Below are 22,186 nucleotides of genomic sequence, written 5' to 3'. Positions count from 1 at the left end.
GATCCTGGGGGTGGCCTGGTTATGCTACAATGGACAGGCATGCTTCAGGAGCTGGGTGTGGGCACTCAGAAGGAGTCCCTCTAGATACGGAGCCAGGAGGGAGAGGCGGACGCCGGCGCTCACACAGCACAGCAACATGTTGCTCCAGATGTCTTTATTGGGGGCTCGAGCACAGCATGACAGTTGAAGGCATGCAGACAGGGCAGCAGGCCCGGCCTGGGCATGCCTCAGACACAAGGGAGGGGTAGCATTAGAAAAGAACTGATGGACACCAGGGAGGCCCGAGGGAGGGGCAGAGGCCGTGGCTGAAGGGGTCGCCTGGCCTCTGCTATTGCACGCGTCCTCTGGCCACTGGCCAGGAAGTACAGTATTGCAACTGGTCTCCACTTGCCCGAAGCATCCCCTTCTTATACCCCTGAGCCAGATGGGCAGACAGACCCCTTCTCTGCCCGCCTGCCCAGCAGCATCTTTGGAGACAAACAAGGAGACAGAAGAACAACAACAAGGACAAAACACAACAAAAAAGACAAAATGCCCTTCCCCCTCAGTCAAGGACACAAACTGGGGTGGAAGAGGCTGCAGGGGAGCCCCTGGAAGTCCCCCCACAACTGGGGCTTGGGGCAGAGGTAGAACCCCAATCTGGGGTGGGGTGGGGCTAGTGGAACAGGGACCCTGCTGGGCAGTTTGGGCCTTTACAGACTTTTATGTGCCACCGGCTGATGGGAGAAACACCCCCAAGAGAAAATGGCCCAGGACCGCCCAGCTAGATGGGCAGCTCCCATGTAGACTTTTTCTGGGACTTTCCACACACCTAGCCACCCAACCACACACACACACACACACACACACACACACACACACACACACACAGAGTCAGCAGGAAACAAAAAGGAGTTGGACAGGAAAGGGCATAAGGATCTTGGAGTGGGGGAAGGGCTCAAGTAGACAGGCTTACAAGGAAGACAGACCACCACTAATACATGCACTACACACAGGAGTATAGTATGTATGAATATAGATACTATATGTGCATATATATCTCTTCAATGTACACAACAGCAGACCCAGATGGCTCCGGGCCCTGAGGGTAGCATGGGAGGGTTTCCAGCAGTCCTGTGCCAACAAGGATGCTTGTCCCAGCAAAAAGATTCTTGTCTGGGTTCCAGAGTTCTGCTAAGCCTCTGGCTTGTTTTCTGTCTGTCTGTCTGTCTCTCACGCTGGTGCCGCTTTAGGAGAGAGTGAGGACTTCAGCTTGGGCATAGTTGGACGAGAGGGCGTCTTGGCAGGTCTCTGTGTTTAAAGAGCACAGGTGTGAGACACTGGGACGCACGCTTTCGGTTCAACATTGCCTTCTGGGGTGGGCAAGGAGGTCAGCAAAAGAAAAGGGAGAAACAGAAAAAGGACAGGTTAGAGGGAGCCAGCTGCTCACCTACAGGCAGGCTGGGACTTAAAGCAGGAACAGAGCTAGGAGGTGTGGGGGCTACCCAGGGTTGGGAGGCCAGGAAGAGCAAGGGCGAGCCAGGGATGGGATGAGCCCCTAATCACCCCTCTGTCTACTCAGCTCTGGGCCAAGCTGCCTCAGCTGACGCTCACTTAGCTTCACACATGCTAGCTCCACTGGGGGTGGGGGTGAGGGGGACCACAGCTCTGCCTCCTGCCAGAAGCCCAGTAGGAAAGCTCTTGCCATGTCTATGGCCCATGTGTGGGCCAAGAGTTCGGTTACTACCAGTCCAACCTGAACTCCCCTCTCCCCCAGAAACAGCTCCAGCTGCTAGCCTCCCCCCTCCTTCGCCCTGGGGCTAGCCCGGTGTCCCAGGAGTTAGCGAGGAAGCACCCAAGGTGTGGGTGCCATCTCCACCTAGCCTTTTCTCAGTGTGACAGGAATATTCCCAGGAGCTGGAAAGTGAGTAGCATCAGGCACATGCCAAGCTCAGGGAGACCTGACTAGGGAGAGAGGGCCAACAATAGCACCTGACTCAGAACATCCCTCGGAGAGCCCTCAGCAGTAACCCAGCCTTGGCCTGGACTTCCCCTTGTGCTGCGTCCTGGGATGCCACACAGGTAGGGCAGGCAGTGTGGCTGCTGGGTCCCAGCTGCACAGCTGGGACAACAGCCCAGTTGGGTTTCAGCTTCCCTCCGAGTCAGCACTGAGACAAACCCTGAGGTGATCAGATTTGGAATCCCGGGCACAGCTTCTTGTTAATCAGATCTGGCATCTGGGCCACACAGCAGCTTCTCTTCACACTTAGGTGCTCCCACCTTGCAGTAGAGCAGTGTCTACCTCCTTGAAGACCCCAGCCACCTCCTTAAGCACTGCCCTTCACCCCAGGAGCCTTCTGGGCATTTGAGCAAATGGGAGACTCCTGTGCCCTCTCTCTCTGAGAGTTACCTTTCTTAGGTCCTCCCTCACAGCTCTTCCCCTCTGAAACCTTGGAGGCTGGGAAATAGCCTCCAGTGTGGGCAGGAACCCTCAGACAGGCAGACAGGCGAGGCTAGAAGGCAAGTGTCAAACCTCCCCACTGATTGCTTGCCTGCTCTTGAGGAAAGTGGCTGAGGCCCAGCTGCAGGGAAAGCATCTCGAAACCAAAGCAGAGGAGGCAGATACAAGGACCAAGGTAAGGGAAAGTAAGATGTGCCCTCAGACTGAAGGGAGGAGAGAGAGGCCTAAGATACAGTGCAGGGCCTAGGGCCCGGGCAGGCAGCAACCACTCCCCCAGGGCCGAGCACGGTGTGCATGCCAGGCCTCATGCTGCCCTTCCTCAGAGCTCTGAGAAGGGTCTGAGAGGAAGCTGGCGGATGGGAAGACCTCCTCAATCTTCTCATCAGTTGGGTCCTGTTTGCCTTCCAGAGCCAGGAGGGGAACGTAGGGGGCTCAGCTCCCCTCCAGGCACGAGGGCCTCCAGCCTGGCACTGCTGCATTGTGTCGCCCAGGGACATCTGTGCCCACCACAGGGGTGCCGTGAGCATGCCCATCCCCGTGGGAGGCAAGAGCGGGAAGGAGGCGGTGGGTGCCGTGGAAACTTGGGCTCCTGACAACTCGAGGGCTGCCACAGAAATAGCCAGCTTGGTTCCCTGAACCAGAGTGGCAAGTCAGAGGCAAGTCAGAGGAGAAACACTACGGCACCCACGCCCAGCTACACACCTGGTACCTCATGTCCCCATCAGACCCCAGCCCTGGGTGCCAGGAAGCCCTGCTCACATGCTTGCTCAGCTGTGGGAGGAGCGGCTGCCTGGCACCTGCAACGTAACACCCAACGAGGTTTGTGCCCTGCGGAGCGGCTGTCGCAAGAATGCTCCAGAATGGATTTCTCTTCTCAGCTCTCAGGAGTCATGTCCTCCTTGGGGCAAGCCCTAGGCAGGCAGCATCAATTATGGCTGGATTGGGGCATCCTGGTGCCCAGTGTAAACAGTTTTCCAGATGGGACACTACCATGTCTGCCAAAGATGAGGATGCTCCTGGCCTCTTACTGCCTGGCCTCTGGTTGAGTACCTGCAGGCTGCCTGGCCATGCCTATCTGTGCCCACCCTGGAAGCAGCATGCAGGTACCTCACTCAATCAGTCCCTCGACCAAGTTGCATAATCTGACTCTAAAAATGGCCAGGCGCATGGCCCTGATGTCAGGTCTAATTCCCATCAGGTGAAACAGGAAATGTCTTGGCCAAAGTGTTCTCAGTTGCTTCCTGGTCCCAGAGCCCAGCCAGCTACTGGACCGATGAAGACCTGCTGGGGGAGGGGCCGGCTGGCAGGTGGGGCCTCCTTGCGAGTGGTGGCAAGAACAGGTGCAGCAGCACTTCCCCTCAGCTGCCCCTGCTCAAGGTGCACCCCTCTCGCCCATGACTCACCAACATGTTGTGCTCCTGGGCTCGTTAGGTAAATGAATACACTTAATTATAGAAATTAGATGAGTCTCCGGTTCTGGCAGGAAAACACAGCACAGAGGCTGGGTGGGAGCGGCAGGTGACTCAGAAGCAAGGCTGGGAGTTGGAGGGAAGCTGGAGAGGGAGGAAAAATTGTCGCGGAAGCAGAGGAAGCAGTGCGAGAGAAACCGCAGCTCCCGCAGCTCAGAGTGCAGATGGGATGCTGGGTACCGCCGTGGGCAGTCACCCGCTGAATCCAGGCAGGGATAGGCCTCCCAAGAGATGAGGGTCACCCTGTGCCTAGGCAGCCAGCTCCAAGCTGTGCCAAGCCTGAGACTCCTCCACCTTCTAGGAAGCCCCACATGCGCCCCAGGCGCAAGCTGGAAAACCTCAGGCCTCTTCTGCAGCGCCACTGCCCATGGGCGCATTGCCTGCTAGAAGTCTAGCCTCCTTTGTGCCAGCAGCCACGCCCTACACCACAGCCTGCTCACCACCTGAATGGGATGGACAGACAGACAGACAGATGGGCTGTCTGGTTTCTGTATTATAAGGCCACAGAGCAGGATGATATAGTTGCCGTGATGACAAATATGAACACAGGCATGACTCTCCAGTGAGACTAAGCAGTCCGGGTGCATCGTGGGCCTTCTCCAGTCAGGCCTGGCTGTGGAGGCTGGCTCATGGGACCAAGAGGGAGGTAGGGCTCCAGATGTGCTGGCTCCTGTGGCTCAGAAGAGCTCATCGAGGGTGCAGCATAGGGGAACAGCCCTGGAAAAATCTGTCCCCCTGAATGCTCATTCTAGAGAGCTGGGTGATGTGGACAAGACACTTGGGCCAAATCTTTCTGTCCTGGCAGGAAGCCTCCCGTGCTTCCCTGAGGACCCCAGGAGGGTCAAGGGCAGAGGGAATGTGAATGTGTCTTTCAGGTGCATGCAGGTGCCAACAGAGTCCAGGTGTCACTAAGGGGCAGAGTGCCTAGGTGATGGGTTGGTGATGGGGGGAAAGGGATGGGAGAGCAAGTGCTTTCTCGGAGAGTAGGGCGAGCTGTACCGCGATGCCAGTGGAGACAGCCCCAGACTGCTTCCAGCCGTTCCGGCTATGTTGTTTAGACTCCGGGACTTGGCACATCCTTGGTGGAGAAAAGGTACAAGGGTCAGGGGGATGCAGCTCCCCATCTGATAGCTCCTCGGAACCCTGCAGAGCAGGTGGCCTTGGGCTGGAGTGGAGGAATCAGGCTCCTGGAAGAGGCTCCCTGACACTAGCCTCTGAGTCACCTGAGCTCCTAAGAAGACTCCAGAGCCCATAGCTGACACACCTGTGTCCTGTGCCATTCCTCCTTCTCCATAGCCCAGCCACACACACACACACACACACCCCTCCCAGCCTTCAGCACCAAATTAGCACCTGCCACCTTCCTCCCAGGTAGCTGGTGCTAGGCCACATGAGCAGCCCCAGGGTTCTGTGCTGGTGGCAGGTGGCAGGAAGAAGTCCAGGTCCACTGCCTCCCTGCTCCCACAGGTAACCTGGCTGCAAAGAAGTGCAGCCTGGGATAACATAGGGAAAGTTATCGAATGTGCACTGGGAGTTTGGCACTGTTCATGGCCGTGCTTGCTCAGCAGGGCCTGTTTCCCAGCAACCCACCTGTTCCCTTTCGAAGGTCACTCTAATTGGCTGAGCTGCATGCTTGTTGCCAAGAGGCAGTGTGGAGGCATCTTGAAAATAGAGCAGCCAGGTCCCACAGGCACCCCAGAGAGCCAGGGATGAGACACAGGCCCCTGGCCCAGGACAAGCACGTGCCATTCTTGCCCAGGTGCAGCCTGCTCCCAGCAGCCCAGGGTCCCCCTGACTTGTGCCTCTAATTGTACCAAGTCCTTCACATCACAGTGCAGGAAATAGGGGCATGCATCTATTTACTTGAGTCCTACACAGAGATGGGGTCTCCAACACTCCACATTTGGGGCTGTCTGCTGAGCAGGCCAGATGTGATGGAGCTGCTGCATGTTTGGGGTGGGAGGAAGAGAGAAGGACACATCCAAGGCTTGAGAACTAGAGCACGGGGGTGGTGGGGGTGTGTGCTATGATCTGTGTACCCACCCTCTGCAACCACTTGGCTGGGAATCTCTGGGTCTTCTTCCTCCAGGTGCCATTCAATAGGACACACATACAGCAAAATTGGACAAACACTTCTCAGGGTGTGCTGAGGGCCAGGAATGGTCTGGGTAGGCCCTGGGGGCCTGGCTGGCCTAGGCAGCCAGAGTGCTGTTTATGAGAACAGAGGTACCACAGGCTATCCCTGTGTTAGCCACTACCCCTGTCTCACTCAACCCAGTCTGGGTCTGGGGTCTAAGGACTATGGCTATAGACCCCTAGACAAAGCTTTGTTGTGGAGGTTTGTTCTAATAATGGGCAAGCAATTTAGGGTGGGTAGGTCACAGGGCAAGAAAGACAACAGGTGATCTGCACCGGACAGAAGGAGAAGCCAGTCTTGAGATCCCAGTTTCTCACCACCAGCTCTTCCATTTCACATCATTTCTCGTCCCCTCTTCCAGGCCAGGAATCTCTAGCACCAAGTTCCACCCCTGCCACGTACTGAGGCAGGCCTGGGGCATGGTGGTAGAAGCTCAACCTCCTGATCAGCCACCACCCAGCTGCTCCCTTTAACTATGCTGAATCCTGCCCAACACTGCTCAGAGAGGACCCACTCCCGCTGCCCTCCTGGCCCCCCTCTACTTCCAGCTCTATCCCGGGGGTCAGTCACATGCAGGCTGTTTACAGATCCAGGTCAGCCCACCCTCAGCCCCAGGACCTGCACAGGATGGGAGGGACAAAAGGGTCTGTGTGGGCTCTCCAAGGCCCTTACACCTGACTCCTCAAGCTGGTGGGTATCTCCTGGAGATTTCTTACCTGAGCAAGTCCTAGCTGTGTTTACAGGAGGGTTGAAAGAAATAGCAGGAACCAGAAACAAAGGAGGTAATCAAATCAGATGGGGTGGCAGTGGGGACCCAGGGTCACATGCCCCCTCAAACCTTGTAGTTCAGCTCTTGCCTGCAGGTACCTAGGGGAGGGCTCAATGTACCCTTGTAGGGCTGCACAAGGCCTTTCTCATCTGAACACTGGGAGATGAAGGTACCCATTCTAAAAGTGGGGGCACATCCACGGTAGAGGAAAAGGAGGCCACAGGTTGTTGGGAGGTGGGGAGCTGAAGCTACATGGGGAGGGCTGGGGAGACTCTGCTTTTGGGGGGCTCCCTACCTGTCCGGCCTGGGGAGCCCTACCTTTGCGGACACTGCCATCGGCACAGGCATAGTCCCCGGCGCTGAGCAGGAAGCAAGCCGCTGCCTTCTTGTTCCTGTCTCTGGTGCCTGAGCGGCGCAGGGCTCGGCGTTCCTCGGGGGTTGGGGCAGAGGCCAGGGGCTGAGTGAGGCCAGCTCCCTCCTCATCTGACAGCACCGCACTGGCATCGCCATTCTGCTTCGAGTCTGAGGGGCACACAGAGAGGAAGCTGCTGAGCCATGGCCTGCATCTTCCTTGTGGAACTCCCTGGCTCTCTCAGGTCCCAGAGACCCCAGGGGCCACTTGTCCAACCTGATGCTGAAGGGTGTCACCAGAGGATGCTGCGCTGGCTTTGAAGGTAGCCTCCTGGAGCAGGTGTTGTGGTATAGGTTGCTCCACTTTGTATTCAGCTCCCTGTTAATGCTCTTGGGAAAGCAGCACAGGATGGTCCATGTGCTTGGGTCCCTGTACTCATGTGGGAGACTCAGATGAAGCTTCTGGTTTCATCCAGCCTGGCTGTTGCAACCACCTGAGGAGTGAACCAGCAGATGGAAATCTCCCCCCCCCCACCCTCTCTCTACGTTACTCTGCCTTTCAAATAAATAAATAAATCTTAAAAGAAGAATTTAAAAAAAAATAGTTTTTTCAGCTTACAGTATCCTCAGAAGAGTGTAGCAATGGTTGACACCCCCCCTGCAGCTGGGACCCGCCCCCCACCCCCGGTCTGCCTGCCCGTGAGATCAGCCTCAAACAGGTGACAGACACAGCCTCCTCCTAGGGTGTGGCTCAGGTTCATACTGGATGAGTCTGCAATTGCCACAGAGAATGGCTGGCTTACCGGGCTGAGTGGGCCCCACAGGGTCTCTGCTGTCAATGGGGTCCTCAGCTCCCAAGGTTCCCTGTCTGGACTTGGGGACACAGTGTGGCACAAACTCCAATTCAGTTTGCCATCATGAGTGGCAGCAGGTGGGGAAGCTGGGCTCTTGGGTTCAGAGGGACAGGAACTGCTTAGATTAAAGACAGAGGCTCTGGCATCAGCCAAGCCCATGCTTAGCATGGCTGAGCTATCAGCCAAGGGTTTGCCTGTGAGGGTCAAGGTCAAGCATACAGTGAGGAACCCATCAAATTTCACACTCACATGTTAGGATCCTCTCTAACCCTGGGCACCAGGCCTTGGAGAACAGCTGGACCTCACTGGAATATTTATATTCAAGGTGCGGAAGAGGGTGCTACTTTGATGGGGGGGCGAATGGAGAGCCCCATAGATACACACTCCCAGAATGACCCCAGCATGCATGATGAGCACATGTCAAGAGGCCACAGGTATGTCCCGGGTCAGGCACCTCCCCTGGAGAACTAGGCTACCTTGCCTCAGAGCTTGGTCAGGAGCTGTAGCGTCGGTCTGCCAGTCTCCAGCCCAGTCTCCTGAAGGTCTGGCATCCAACGCGTGCCCACACCAGGGACTTCCATACACCTTCCTCAGGAGCCCAGCTCCCAGCTCACAGTCTGAGTGCCTTTTCCGATCCCTAACCCAACTCCACATTGCTGCTTTTCTCCTGACTCAGGTGCAGGCAAGCTTCCATGGACTAGTCTGTCTCATCCTTGAAGGACAGGATTTGGATGGGTAGGATACAGACACAAGCTCCCCTGCCTCTCCCATTCCCAGAACCCTCCCCGACCCTGCCAGTTCCCACCATCGTCTGGGCCACTCCCTCCTAGGTTCCCTTCCACGCCATCTAACCCTGAGCCCTGGACTCTATGGAACCAGAGCTGAACAGAAGGCAGCCTCCCACTGCTGTTACGTTTTCATATGTATTAGGCCAAGAGACTCTAGACTCGAACGTTTAGAGAGAAGTGGTTCATGCATTGATGCACCTTGGAGGAACAGCTGTCCTGCTCTCTGGCTAATGGAGGTAGCGCCTGACATCCTTAACGCACTTTCAGCTGCTCACAGCACTGTCACAGCTGACATCCATTTAGGTCTCATCAAAGTCTTATGGGCAGTGTTCTGACATCTTGCTCCTATTTTACAGGGAGAGGAATCCATGCCCAGAGAGGGCGAGTGACTGGCCTCAGCACACAGGGCCCAATGCCCAGTGGCCCAGACAAGCCTGGAGAGCAGGGCTTCTAACACACAGCCCCACGCCCACTCGGGGCACGGCCTGAGGTGGAACCTTCATGCCACAGACCCTGAAGTTGTTAGAAAACCAGAAGGTGGAGAAATGTGGCCTTGTGCTATGCAACCAGGAAGGCACATCTACTTGTGGGGAGACTCAGCACCATACAGCCTGCTCTCCCAGCCGCAGATCCCAAGGGACCGGGGATCGCTAAGAATCCCCCTTCCTATCCTCCATCTCCCATCTCCCACCCCACTACAGCGAGGGGGGTGAAGGGGTCTCACCTGCCCGCTTCCTCTCCACCATGCCCTCTTCCCGGGCAGGGGGGCTGGCATCACTGTAGGTGCTGTCCCGTGGTGAGGTCTCCTCCGACTTGCAGTAGACAGGTGACTCGAGCTGGGCTGGCCGGGGCACATGCTTCTTCCGTTTCTTAGGCAGCTTCTGCTTGGCCATGGCCAGGGAGTAGTACATGCCGAAGTTGTTGACAATGACAGGTACGGGCATGGCAATGGTAAGCACACCAGCCAGCGCACACAGCGCCCCCACCAGCATGCCCGACCATGTCTTGGGGTACATGTCCCCATAGCCCAGCGTTGTCATGGTGACCACAGCCCACCAGAAGCCGATGGGGATGTTTTTGAAGTCGGTGTGGTCGTTGCCCCGTGGGTCGGAGGGCCTAGCGCCGATGCGCTCGGCGTAGTAGATCATGGTGGCGAAGATGAGCACGCCCAGAGCCAGGAATATGATGAGCAGCAGAAACTCATTGGTGCTGGCACGCAGCGTGTGACCCAGCACGCGCAGGCCCACAAAGTGGCGGGTGAGCTTAAAGATGCGTAAAATGCGCACGAAGCGTACGACGCGTAGGAAGCCCAGCACGTCACGAGCAGCCTTGGACGAGAGGCCGCTCAGCCCCACTTCCAGGTAGAAGGGCAGGATGGCCACGAAGTCAATGATGTTGAGCAGGTTCTTGACAAAGTCCAGTGTGTCAGGGCAACACACGATGCGCACCAGGAACTCTAGCGTGAACCACAGCACACACACCCCTTCTATGTAGGTCAGGATGGGCTCGGTCTCCACCTCGCGGCGGAACCGCACACTGGTGATATTGCCCACCCGGTGGATCTCAGTCACGTTGCGGTCTATGTTGAAGGCCTCGTGAGTCTCCAAGCAGAAGGTGGTGATGGACACCAGGATGAAGAAGAGGGAGGCGAAGGCCACCACCTGCGGGGGTGGGGCAGGAGGAAAGTTAAGGGGGCAGCTTTCCTGACAGGAGTGCCGGGGCACAGTCAAGGACATGGTGAGATGAAGGGGAGTGGAAGAGAGGAGGGCAGGCAGTTTCTTAGGGGGTGAGGCATGGGATGGAGAGAGAATGAGGGGCGGAACCCCCTCCTCAGCCTTTCTCCAGCTTCCAGTCAACATTCCCCAGCCTTTGTCACGCTGCCCTGTGAAAGGCAACTGGTCAGAGGACACCTGCTGCTTGCTTGACCTTGCTCAGCCCATCTCTTCCCCACAGGTCATTCTTCGGGCCCTGAGCAGACAAACCACCTGGGAACCTTGCTCCCAGGTGACTCCAATGGGATGGTCCATCCAGGACTCTCACAAGCTCTCAGGTGATGCTATCTGACCCCAACTGGAGAAATGAGGTCTGGGGGAGGTGGTCCTGGACCACAAGCCTCCGCTCCCTTGGCAACTGGCTAGAAATGCATGTCTCAGCCCCTTCCCCCACCTTGTTTGAACAGAGCCTCCAGGTCTGGGATCTGCTTTTTTAAGAGGTGCTCTGAGTTGGGGGCTACAAGGAAGGCACCCAGGCCTCTTGGTGCCTGATGAACTTCTTAGACACAGCTCTGACCATGACCTCCTCAGGCTAAGGGTCTCCTGCCTTTGCCAGCAGGATGTCCCCACTGACTGCCAAGACAGCAGTAAGGAATAACTCCAAAAAGGAAGGTGCTAAGCATCAACAGAGAAAGACAGGGTGGGCCTCCCAGAAGAGCCAGCACCACTCCTCCCACTCACCAGTGTTGCCTGGGACACTGGGCTCCAGAGAGCCAGCCCCACACCTATGAGCACCCGAGGGCGGCAGGGAACAGTAGATCCCAACAGCTGCCGGGCTCTCTGCTAGAACGATGACAGCAGCATGTGCCAAGGAACGCTGGGCTGAAGTGTCCAAGCATTATGAATGGAGATGAAGTGCGTGTGTAATAACACCAATTAAGGAGCCTTCATCTGCTATTCATGCCATGCCAGTCACCACCAGCACCATGCTGTCCCTGGGGTCCTGTTTCCCACCCCCTGCTGTCGCTTGCCCTGCCTTGGTGGGTAGGGCTGGGCTCTCTCCCTGAGCAGAAGATTGAACCTCAACCAGGGGCGAGAACCATCTGTGGCCCCATGGTCATTTGACAATTCTCCCATCTGCCCCATCCCAACTGCTACCTGCCATGGTCTTTGCCCTGGGAGGGGAGGGCACACCTTGCTCTCAGTGCTGCCAAAGGCCAGTGGAGAGCAAGGGCACTGGGGACCAGGGCAGGCAGCAGTCCTTCTGGGGCTCCTGGGGCAGGATCAGGTCTGATGAGCGAACTTGGGGCATGAACAATTGTCAGGGATTACCCTGGCTGGCACTGTGAGGCTCCGTGACTTTCAAGTGGGTCCATTCACAGGTCAAGGGAGGGAAGCTGTCCCCACCCAAACACTGGATCCTCTTTCCGATCAACCCCAGATTGCCTGCTGTTTTACTCTTGGAAATGTGTACCTGGGACTTAGGACAGATTCCCCATTATTTGCTGTGATGGACTTGAACTTCGACAGATTGGTCAGAAAAGCAGCAGGAAGAAGGCTGGGGTGGAGGCTGGACCACACCCACAGGTTCCCTGTTCTACAACTTTGCCTGCTTCTTCTCCCACCTGCTTCTTCCCATGCAGGTACATTTCCAGTTCCTTGTCAGGCCTCAACTTTCCTCCCCTGGAAAATGGGCTGCTACAACAACTCAGGCCATGTGGGCATCTTGAGGCAAATGGCTGCAGCTGGTGGGCTCACAGTCCATGGCCATCCCCAGAGATTAACTGGTAAAAGCACCTCTTGGGGGGATCCCAGCAGCAGAGTGGTAGTTGGGGCTGAGGGGTGAGAACAGCACATCCCAGTTCTGCCAGGAAGCATGTCAAGCCAAACAGTTGGTTGCTCGCTCACTCTCCAAGGAAAAGCTAGCCAGGAGAGCTGGCTCACCTGGGAGCCCAAGCACGAGGTTAATTAGTGACTCGGAAAAACAAGTCCAGGCAGAGTTGCCAAGCGGCTGAGCACAGGGCGCAGAGGGGGAGGAGATAATGTGGTGCCAGCTACCCTCTGACTGTGGACCGAAGGAGCCTGCCTCCTGCCTCACTGTCACAGAACCTTCCCCTCCCCCAACCACAAAACACTGAATCATCCCAGGCACCAACTTGCATCCCGCACATGCACCCTCACAGAGGATGAGGGTAGCTAAAGGGTGGCTTCCTGGACTTGTTTTTCTGGGGAACAGAAACCCAGGTGAGGGCATCTACATCCTCAGGATCCAACCTGGGCCAGCTCAGCTCAGTGCTTGTCCCCATAGGAACAAGTAAGTAAGTCCTACCGGCCAACCGATGACAACTCAGGCCTCTCCATGGCTGGGCAACAGGTGCCACGTAGGCCCAGGAACCCCTCAGTCCCTGCAGGGACAGAGTGGGTGCCCAACCAGGGCAGAATCAAAGGATCCCAAGGTTCTAGATCCCTTTCCAGGGTCCAAGTACTCCTCCCCACTCCCCCAGAAGTTAATCCCCAGACGGAACTGTTGCTTGATGCTTACCCTGCATTATGGGCAGGGACACTGACTGCTGGTTTTCTCACAGCTCCCTTGACTGGGAGTCTCCTAGGACACACCAGAGCCCAGAGAAGAGGGGCCTGCAGGATTGCACCCTGTCTAGCCCCGCCCCCTGACCCAGCTGTGCTGCAGAGCAAGTGGCCATGTGCATCATGGCCTCTCAGGGCAGAAGAGAAGAGGAGCCTGGGCAAGACACCTCAGCCCTGTCTGACTGCCTGTGTCTTCCTCCTGGCCATGTCACTCAAACCAGGCTGCAAGAGAGGGGCCCTTCCAGGCTATTTTCTCAATCCACCAAGTGGTCAGCGCTGGCACCTCCCACCAGCACACAGGAGCACTTCAGTCATGGATGAGCTTCTGTGTGGTGCCCAGGAAGTGTTTGGTGGGGAGGCTCTGCATGCAACTGCATCAGAGCCAACATCTCAATCTCCTCTCTGTGTCCTGCTCTCCAGGCACCAACACATGTCAGAGGGTTGTGTCCTATTGAGGACTCACTCCCCTCCAAAAGTGCAGGTGTCTTCATGACCAGCCCTGTCCTAGGGCGTCACATACACCTCTGCTACAAACTACCCTGGGGAGTTGTTTAAGCCTCTCTGGGCCTTAGGGTCTCCATCTATGAAGCAGAAAACTGAGTGCCTACTATGTGCCAGACATAGTGCTGGGTAAGAGGAACGAACACCACAGATAACAGCTCTGCACCTTGCACCTTAAATTCTAGTGCACACAGAATGGCATGTCAAACAGTGTGAGGGTTGGGAAATAAGGACTTTAAGAGTCATGGAACTGGGCAGAGCATGGTAGCCTAGTGACTAAAGTCCTCGCCTTGCATGTGCTGGGATACCATATGGGTGCCGGTTCATATCCCAGCTGTTCCACTTTCCATCCAGCTCCCTGCTTGTGACCTGGGAAAGCAGTAGCAGATGGCCCAAAGTCTTAGGATCCCAAACCCATGTCAGAGACCTGGAGGAAGCTCCTGGCTCCTGGCTCCAGATCAGCTCATCTCTGGCTGTTGCAGACACTTGGGGAGTGAACCAGTGGATGGAAGATCTTTCTCTCTGGCTCTCCTTCTCTCTGTAAATCTGACTTTCCATTTTAAAAAGTCATGGAGCTATTTATTCCAGAGTGGTTAGGTGAGATCACAATGACAAGGGGACATTTGAGCGGTGCCCTAAAGGAGTAAGTCACAGAAGACTCAAAAGAGTCCGGGGGTGGGGTAAGAATAGGTCAAGCAAAGGCCCTGAGACATGGTGTTAGGTGAGTGAACTGGGAATATTGGACTGAATGGCCAAGCAGTTCAATGCTCCTTGGGTGCCTTGGGTTCAAATCCTGGCTCCATGTCTATTTTTAAAAGATTTATTTATTTTTATTTGAAAGGCCTATTTGACAGAGAAAGAATGAGAGATCCTTTATCTGCTGGTTCACTCTCCAAACAGCTACAATGGCCCTAGCTGAGCTGATCCGAAGGAAGCAGGAGGTCTCAAAAGCAGTGCAGTGCAGGGTCCCAAGGCTTTGGGCCATCCTCAACTGCTTTCCCAGGCCACAAGCAGGGAGCTGGAAGGGAAGCGGAGCTGCCGGGACACAAACCATATCGAATGTTGGTGCCATAGGGTAGAGGATTCACCTCTTGCCCCACCCCTGATTCCAGCTGCCTGCTAATATGCACCCTGGGAGGCACCAGGTGATGGCTCAACTAGCTGGGTCCCTGCCCCCAAGTGGCAGACTCAGATTAAATTCTGGGCTGCTGGTTTCAGCATGGCCCAGCTCCAGCTGTGATAGATTGCAGTGAGCCAGCAGAATTGAGATCTCTCTCCAAGAGGAGTGTCTCCTTCTCAGGGTTGCTCAGAGGATGGGAAAACATGCTGCTGGTACAACTGAGCACACAGCTGAGCACATTCTGGGCATGTGGCACAGGCTGAGTCCAGGGGATCGGTGACAGACACCAATCACAGGGAACTGACTACAATCAGCGGGGGCAGGGGAGGGGAGCCCAAGGAAGGCAGGCCAGGGAGACAGATGGACGATAAACAGAAGGAGACTCATTCCCCAAAACCTATATTAAGGATGGAGTGTAGGAGAAGGGAGAATCGAGAACATAGCTAGCCAGAGACACTTGCACAGGAAGATCTGTGGGGGTGGGGTGAGGGGTTGAGGATTGGTGGGAGGGGGAGGAAGAAGACTCCAGCTCCTCAAAGGGGCTGCATAGGCAGTGGGGTAGCCCCTGCCTTGGGGAGGGGCGGCAAGAACAACAGGCAGGAGAGGAGGCAGCAAGCCAAGGAAGGCAACCCAGAGCAAGGAGCTCCACCAAAACCCAGATGCTCTCTTCCAGGTGCAACAGCACCTGGCCCTCACACCCTGAGCCAGAACTCTCCGGCCCCAGGGCCAAGGGCCAGCCCCTTCATCTGTTCACCCTCTGGCCAGCTGGCCCTTGGGGCCTTCTCAGGGCTGCTGGGCTGCCCAAAGCTGTAGCAGCTTATCCATGAGAGGGATGCACCCAGCCCAAATCAATGCCCAAGGACCCGCTATCCCAGCAAATGGAATCCCTCAGCAACCCATGCTGTTCTTTTCAGCCTGGCCTCCTGACCAGGAATTTCTCCTTTTCCCCTCATTCTACAGGGCTTAAAACTACTCACATGGAAATTGTATTCATTCATATATCAATTGTTAGCCTAACTCCTCCTAAAAATCAGCCACCAGAGCTAAGTCACTATCCCACCTAGCTCAAGTTCTAAGCCTCACTGGGGCTGCCTTGTGCATACTGGTGAAGGTCATGGCCCTCTCCTCTTCACCTCCCATTAGACTGTACTTTTTCTGTCTATCATGGTACCTCTCGGGATCCACCCTGTATTATCACTATTGCCTCTTGTCATCTAATTTCCTTTATCTGCCAAGCACAATGCCCTAACCTGGCTCTCTTCAGGAGCAGGGGCCACTTCTGACTCCAGCATGCAGGATGTGCTCAATGTTTGTTGAATGTCTGCTCCCTCTCCCAGTCCTGGGAGCTGAGGGAGGGCACAGTGATGAAGGATCATCAGGCCCACAGACTGAGGCTGCAGGCCACAAGGGTGTGCTTCTGTGGGCTCCAGGGGCTGGGGGACCACTCCACACCTGTAGACAACCTGGGGCCTGGCCAGGAGCCTTGCAGCCTGCTGGTACTGCCTGAACATGGTCCTGCTCCCAGCATATACAAGACTGTCCATGGGTGGAGGTGCAGGCTCTTGACTGCTGCTGCTTTCTCTTTTCCCCCAGTCTCCAAAATAGACCAAGTGTCTTTCCCCCACCACCACACACCCCTCCCCACATGGTGATAAACACAAACACCTCATCATCCAGAGACAAGATGCTCATAACACAAATGCTGATCTGCTCATAACAGGAGAGGGAAAAAAAGAAATGCAGAAAAAAACTGGGAGGTTAAAAAGAAAAACAAACAAACTGGGAGGTTGCCTGAGGGCAGGGTCTTTCCGGGGTGCCCAAGAAGGAGATTCCCTGAGAAGGACATGCCCTAATGCCACTCTGGATCAGGCTGACACTGCCCTCCTGAGAGGCTGACAGAGGCTGGGCATAGCTCAGGTTCCTGGCTAACTCTAGTTCAGAAGCCCTCGGTCAGCAAGTCCCTACCCTGACTCCAGAGCCAATGGGGACCACCACCTGGCTAGTCCCTAGATGATGCCTGGACCAAAGAGGCCAGGGGCCTTGAGCAGGCAGGACTGGAGCGCTGTATTTCTTTCCCAAAAGGCTGTGATTCCATCTCTACCAACTGTGAGAAACCTGCTCGCATCTCTCTTCTTCCTTCCTAGGAAGGTTAGTGGGAAAGGTCAGACTCCAGGTATTCTACAGTGAGGAGAGGCAAGGGAAGGGTTAAGAGGCGGGCACAGTAGGAAGCTGTCCATCAAGGGGCCACATATAAGCCCCCACCCCCCAGAAGCCAGAGGCAGCAGTGGGAGCCAGTCTCAGGCTAATGAGAGGTGAGCCTGGACGTTGGCTCTACCCCCAGCCCTATAAGCCTCAGTTTCCTTATCTGTGAATTGAGCAGCTGGTGGAAGAAGGCAGAGGCTGAACCTCCAACACATGGCAGATGCCAAATCAAGGTGAAAACCCAGCTCCGGTTGCACTCTCAATGGATGTGGGGGGGTGGGGAGTGGAAGGAGAGATCTGGAGGTCACCTTGGGAACAAAACTGTGGGAAAACCCAGCCACGAAGCATTTCTGCCGGTGGAAAGGGGACCCAATTCTCATTAGGGTGCCAGGGAGGCCGGGGTGGAGGAGTGGGGCTATGTCCTGGCAGGCATTCATCAGGCTTCCCATTATCTGATCTCAGGAAAGGAGCATCCTAGAGCTGCAGGTGCTGCCAACTCCTGCTGTCCCTCAGCCTGTCCCATGCAGCAGGCAGTGGGTAGGTGGAAAGAGGCCTTAGACCAAGAACCACAGAGGCACCTGCCCAAGGCCGGGCCATAGCAGAGGGAGCAGGGGTGCACGGCCAGTCAGTCTGGGAGGCTGCCTGATGCGGGAGCAGTGCTCGGCCGGGCCCGTAGCTAGGCAACAGGCCCTCTGAATGAGCTAAGTGCACCTTGTGTGAGTCTGTTGGGCTCCTGGCACAACACCCTGCTCAAGTGACAGGGCTGCTACATGTGTAGACACCTCAGGGTTGCTCCCCTGCCCTTCTTTACCTGCCTCGTTTGATATCACAGACAGGCTCAGTACCCTGCACTGCTGTGGGCCCCTCCATGGAGGCAACAGCTGGAAGGGAGGGAAGAGGTACACTCATGCCCAGGTCAGCAGGGCTACAAGGGGAAGGACAGTACAAAGGACAGGGAGCCTGGCTCCCCTGCAGGGCACCGTGCCCTCAAGGCCTTGAAGAGTCACTGAGCTCAGTGTCACTTCTGATGTCCGCATCTGCTCCTGGGGCTTCTGATGTTATGCCCAAGAGGTACAGAACCTCAGGATACATCCTAGAGCACAATAAGACACCCACCTCCTTCCCAGCCATAAACAGCCACGTTCAGCAGGAAGAGCAGACGGTGGTCACTCCATGAGCAAAGGGCTGAGAGTCAGGCAGCCCAGCTAGGAGTCAGAGCCTCGCCACTCCATAGCCACGGGCGCTTAGGCAAGCCTCACTGCTCAGTAGCAGTACTGCCCTGTTGGAAATGTCCTGGGAGGATCAGAAGGTCAAGTGTCCCCAGCCAAGCACACTGCATGGGACTGGCTCAATAAACAGCAAGGAACCATTCATTTTCATTAACATGAATTCTCACTTGCATGTCCCAAGAGCAGCTGGGGCCTGCCCTTGCTTGTGTGCCTTAGCAATAGGCAAGTCCTGTTTGGGCGCCCGTGCTAGCCAGAGCTCCATGTAGCTGTTCCCATCTATACTAACAACCAGGAGGTGGGGAGTTGGGGTGTTTGGCTGCCTTTGCTACTGGGTGTCTCTGGCAGGAAACCCGATGTGTCCGAATCCCGGCTTGTGCCCTGGCAAATGGAAGAATGAACTCTGCTCTGTCCCACACTTCAGACTTCAATAGGAATGCTCGGGCTAATGAAATTCCATGTCAAAAGGGCATTTTGGACAGCAGTGGGCAGACCCAGGCTCACTCAGACGGGTCCTGCTTGGCAGCAAGCTGAACAGAAAACAAACTCGCTGAAGAGGACAGCCCCTGGGATTCTCCAAGGGGAAGAACAGAGCAGGTGACAAGGCCCCAGGGATGCTAGAATGCTCAGAAAGAGGGCCCCACTCCCCTCATCACCTCCTCTTCTTCCTGTCTCCCTTATCTCTTCCCCTTCCCTATCTCTGTCCAGCCAAATCAGCCTCCCCGTACACCCTGCAACTTGGAAAGTGGTTGGATATCTCCCCTACTGCACACAGCTGAGAACTCAGTCTAGCAGGACTAGTTTAGCTATATGAGGGACCCCCCTGAAACCTGGGGTGGGGGCAGGCCCATTCTGAGCTGGCCTCAGGGCTGCAAAGCTCAGACAGGTGGCCTTAGCTTGCTTTCAATCCAGAGAAAGATCCTTGCTTTCCAGCCGTCACCTGCAGCCCTGCCTGGCTCCCTATGGCCCCCAAGACCTCTGCTCCTCCCTCCTCTTCCAGGCAGGAGCTGCGTCTGCCCTGCTCTGGCATTTGTACCTGTGGAGCCTCTCTTTGCAGCCTCACTTGCCTACCCCTTCCCTCTCCTGGGTGGGCAAGTGGAATTTGTCCTCCCAGGACCAGGGGAGCTGGCACAGAGGGTCCTGAGGAGGAAAGGGGATGAGGCAGACTCTGAGATTATTGTTATGAAAACCTTGGATGCCACAGGGACCATGGATGTTGTGGCGGGTCCCCAGACCAAACCAATCACAAAACTCTATTTGCTTCTCAGGCAGACTCAGGCGGTAAGATCAAACACCAGCCCCAGGGTTTTCATTTCCAACCATTCTCCAGCCATCCTGACCCTACCCAAACAAAAAAGGGTGCAGCATCGCCCCTAAGTCCCTAGAGGGGTTAAGGGAAAGTGGATGAGCATGAAGAGGGGGGAAGGGCAACGTGCCTAATCAACCAATGCTCCCCTACCTCTTCCCTATACTGGCATTCCAAGCAGTAACCTGAACCAGGGCTTTCTGGAAAGCCAGTGTGGGCTGTAGCAGGAAGCAAAGCAGCAGCACAAAGCTGGTACCACCACCGGGAAGCCTGCGGCTGGCCACCAGCCGTGGAAGCTGGAAGGGCAGAGGATGTATGGCTCTTCCTGACTCTACCCTTTACGTTGCTGTGGCCAGGACATTGCAGGTCGCCATCAGGAGGCAGGGACGGGGTGGGGAGGGCGGTGGAGGTGGTGGTGTCATGCACACTCTTTAGAAGAAGGAAGGCCTCTCAGGGTCCCGGACACAGGCCTGGGTTCTGATCTGCACTCAGCCCCCTGCGTGCTGCTGAAGGCTGAAACCTACAGCCCCTGCCCCCTTCGCTAAAAACAAACAGGAAGCATGGTGTGAATGCAGACAACACAAGGCACCCTAGCGGGGTGGGGTGGGGGGCTCTGTCTCCCCAGCAGAAGGCCAACTTCTAGCTCTCCTGGATTGACACCCAGCTGAAGGTGGGGCTGGGTGGATCAACGAAGGGTGTGATGGAGGAGCTGGACCGAGGGCACCCCCCTCCCAACTTGATTGGAGGGGATGCAGCAAAGCAGACAGCTGGGATGGGGCCAAGTAGTAAGTCAGGTACGTTCACCCTCCCTATGGCGCGTGCAGAGACAGGGAACTGCAGGGTGCTGTGGCCCCTGATGCCTCTCACCCACACTAGGGCATGTGCCCCCTGGACTCCGTCACTCACCCTGGCTGCCCGGGAAGAGTAGGGGTCCTCGAAGAGCGCCCACATACGGGGTTGCCAGCCACGGCAGCCCCCGGACCCGGAGCCAGGGCCCACACCTCCCTCATGAGGACCCAGGCGCTGGAGGGCCAACTCGCGCTCCTCGTCGCCGGCCTCGTCTCCGGGCCCGGCGCCGCCACCGCCACCGCCGCCTCCTCCGTCCGGGCTTTCGAAGATGTCGAGCGCCTCCTCGGCGTCGCGATGCTGCCTGTAGGTCATCCAGCAGCAGGGCTCCACGTCGGTCTCATCGATGCCCCAGAAGGTGAGCTCCTCCTCGAAGAGCGGCCCGCACACGTCGGCGGGGCAGTGCAGCTTGCCGGTGCGATAGTAGTTGAGCACGTAGGCGAAGACGCCGGGGTGCCGGTCGAAGAAGAACTCGCAGCCTCCGCCCCCGCTGCCGCCCGCGCCTCCACAGCCGCCGCCATCCGACTCAGGCCGGCCCCCGCCGTCGGGATCGGCCAGCCAGGCGAGGCGGGTGCCGGGCAGGGTGCGCAGGGTGCTGCGGTAGGTCTCATGTCGCGTGCCGCCCACGTTGATGATGATCTTCTCCGACGCCTCGCCCTTGGCCATCTCCTCCTTCAGACATGTTTTGGACGGAGGCTTGTTCCCCGACTTGCGCCCGCGGTAGGAGGAGACACACACCGAGCTGATCATAAGAAGCGCTGCGGGGCTCCGGCTTGGGGCGGCCGCTACCCTCCAAACACCCTTCCCGAGGAGGCAGCGTCAGGCAGGGGAGTGGGAGGAGACCAGGAGGAGGAGGAGGAGGCAGGAGGCGGCAGGAGGCGGCGGTCCCTCAACGGAGTGGCTTTGCCCCTGCCTCTCTCCCCCCGGGGCGCTGAGCTGGAGGAGTTGGGTTTCTCGGATGCACAGGTGGTTGGGGTTTGGGCAGGCAGACCGGGGAGGGAGGCAGGAGAGGACACGCTCCCGGGCTAGGACGGTACACACAGACACTGGGACCCGAGGACACGCCCCCCTGTTCCCCCCCTCCCCCAGGAGACTGGAAAGCGCACAGGCCCGGTGCCCTGCTAGGGTCGGGGCACACGCGCGCTCACACTCACGCGGGCCACCGTCCAGCTCCTAGACCGCGCCAAGCCCGGTAGCGGCCGATTTCCCCGCGGCGGCGGCAGTGCAGCAACAAGTCCTCAGGGCGGCTGCCGGGGTCAGCCAACGTTCTCACGGCAGCCGGAGCTCCTCTGGCCCAGGCTGTGTATGGTCAACACGAGGTGGCGGCGGCGGCATGTGGCCTCTTCCCCCCATTCATAAATCCAGCGGAGGGCACGGATGCCGGGCGGGGCTGCGCCGAGCGCGGCGGACCGGCGGGCGGGGACTGCGCAGGGCGAGGCGGCAGCAGGAAAACAGGCGCGGCAGCAGGAAAACAGGCGCGCCCGCAGGAGCGAGTCTCGGGTCCTGCGTCCGCGGCTGGGAGCTGCGCCGGGCTGGGCGCAGAGCTGCGGGGGCCGCGCTGGGGCGGGGGGGCCTCAGACGGGGCGTCCTGCGCGGCGCCGAGCCTAGGGGGCGGGGCCGCTCCCGGGAGCGGGGCCCCCAACACTGGCCAAGAAGCGCCCCGGGCAGCGGCCGAGCGGCCGAGCGGCCAAGGACACCTGCCGGCTTCCGGGGCCGCGCCGAACCGGAGGCTCAGCGCAGCGCCCCGGCGCCTGGTTCCTGCGATCTGGCTGCGCTGGGAGCCACGCCATCTACGCGTCTGCCCATCTCCGGGTGCGGCGCCGGCCTTGGCTCGCAGCAGGGGGGCTGGCGCGAGGTGGCCTTCGGGAGGGGACGCCTC

General features: G+C 57.4%; 1 protein-coding gene across 3 annotated transcripts; it reads right to left on the bottom strand.

Moving 5' to 3' along the window:
• Positions 1–150: 150 nt before the first annotated feature.
• KCNC4 (potassium voltage-gated channel subfamily C member 4) lies at positions 151–21,706 on the bottom strand. Of its 3 annotated transcripts, none has more exons than XM_004581948.3 (4): positions 20,368–21,706; positions 9,533–10,469; positions 7,134–7,337; positions 151–1,352 (listed from the first exon to the last, which is right to left on the bottom strand). In XM_004581948.3, the coding sequence occupies exons 1-4, from the start codon at positions 21,055–21,057 to the stop codon at positions 1,297–1,299; spliced, it is 1,887 nt and encodes a 628-aa protein (XP_004582005.2). In that variant the 5' UTR covers positions 21,058–21,706; the 3' UTR covers positions 151–1,296. The 3 variants fall into 3 exon arrangements, with proteins under 3 accessions (XP_004582005.2, XP_004582004.2, XP_058516004.1); XM_004581947.3 differs by having other exon boundaries at positions 151–1,290; XM_058660021.1 differs by lacking the exon at positions 151–1,352 and adding an exon at positions 2,806–4,987.
• Positions 21,707–22,186: the final 480 nt, after the last annotated feature.

This window comes from Ochotona princeps, chromosome 2 (genome assembly GCF_030435755.1).
Source record: "Ochotona princeps isolate mOchPri1 chromosome 2, mOchPri1.hap1, whole genome shotgun sequence".
Taxonomy (NCBI): Eukaryota; Metazoa; Chordata; class Mammalia; order Lagomorpha; family Ochotonidae; genus Ochotona; species Ochotona princeps.
This window is presented reverse-complemented; position numbering and strand designations above follow the sequence as displayed.

Coding starts and splice junctions, on each gene's coding strand:
- KCNC4 (XM_058660021.1), bottom strand. CDS start 21,057: ATGATCAGCTCGGTGTGTGTCTCCTCCTACCGCGGGCGCAAGTCGGGG. Junction 10,470..20,367: donor ACTCTTCCCGGGCAGCCAGG/GTGAGTGACGGA, acceptor CCACCCCCGCAG/GTGGTGGCCTTCGCCTCCCT. Junction 4,988..7,133: donor CGATGGCAGTGTCCGCAAAG/GTAGGGCTCCCC, acceptor TTCTCCACCAAG/GATGTGCCAAGTCCCGGAGT.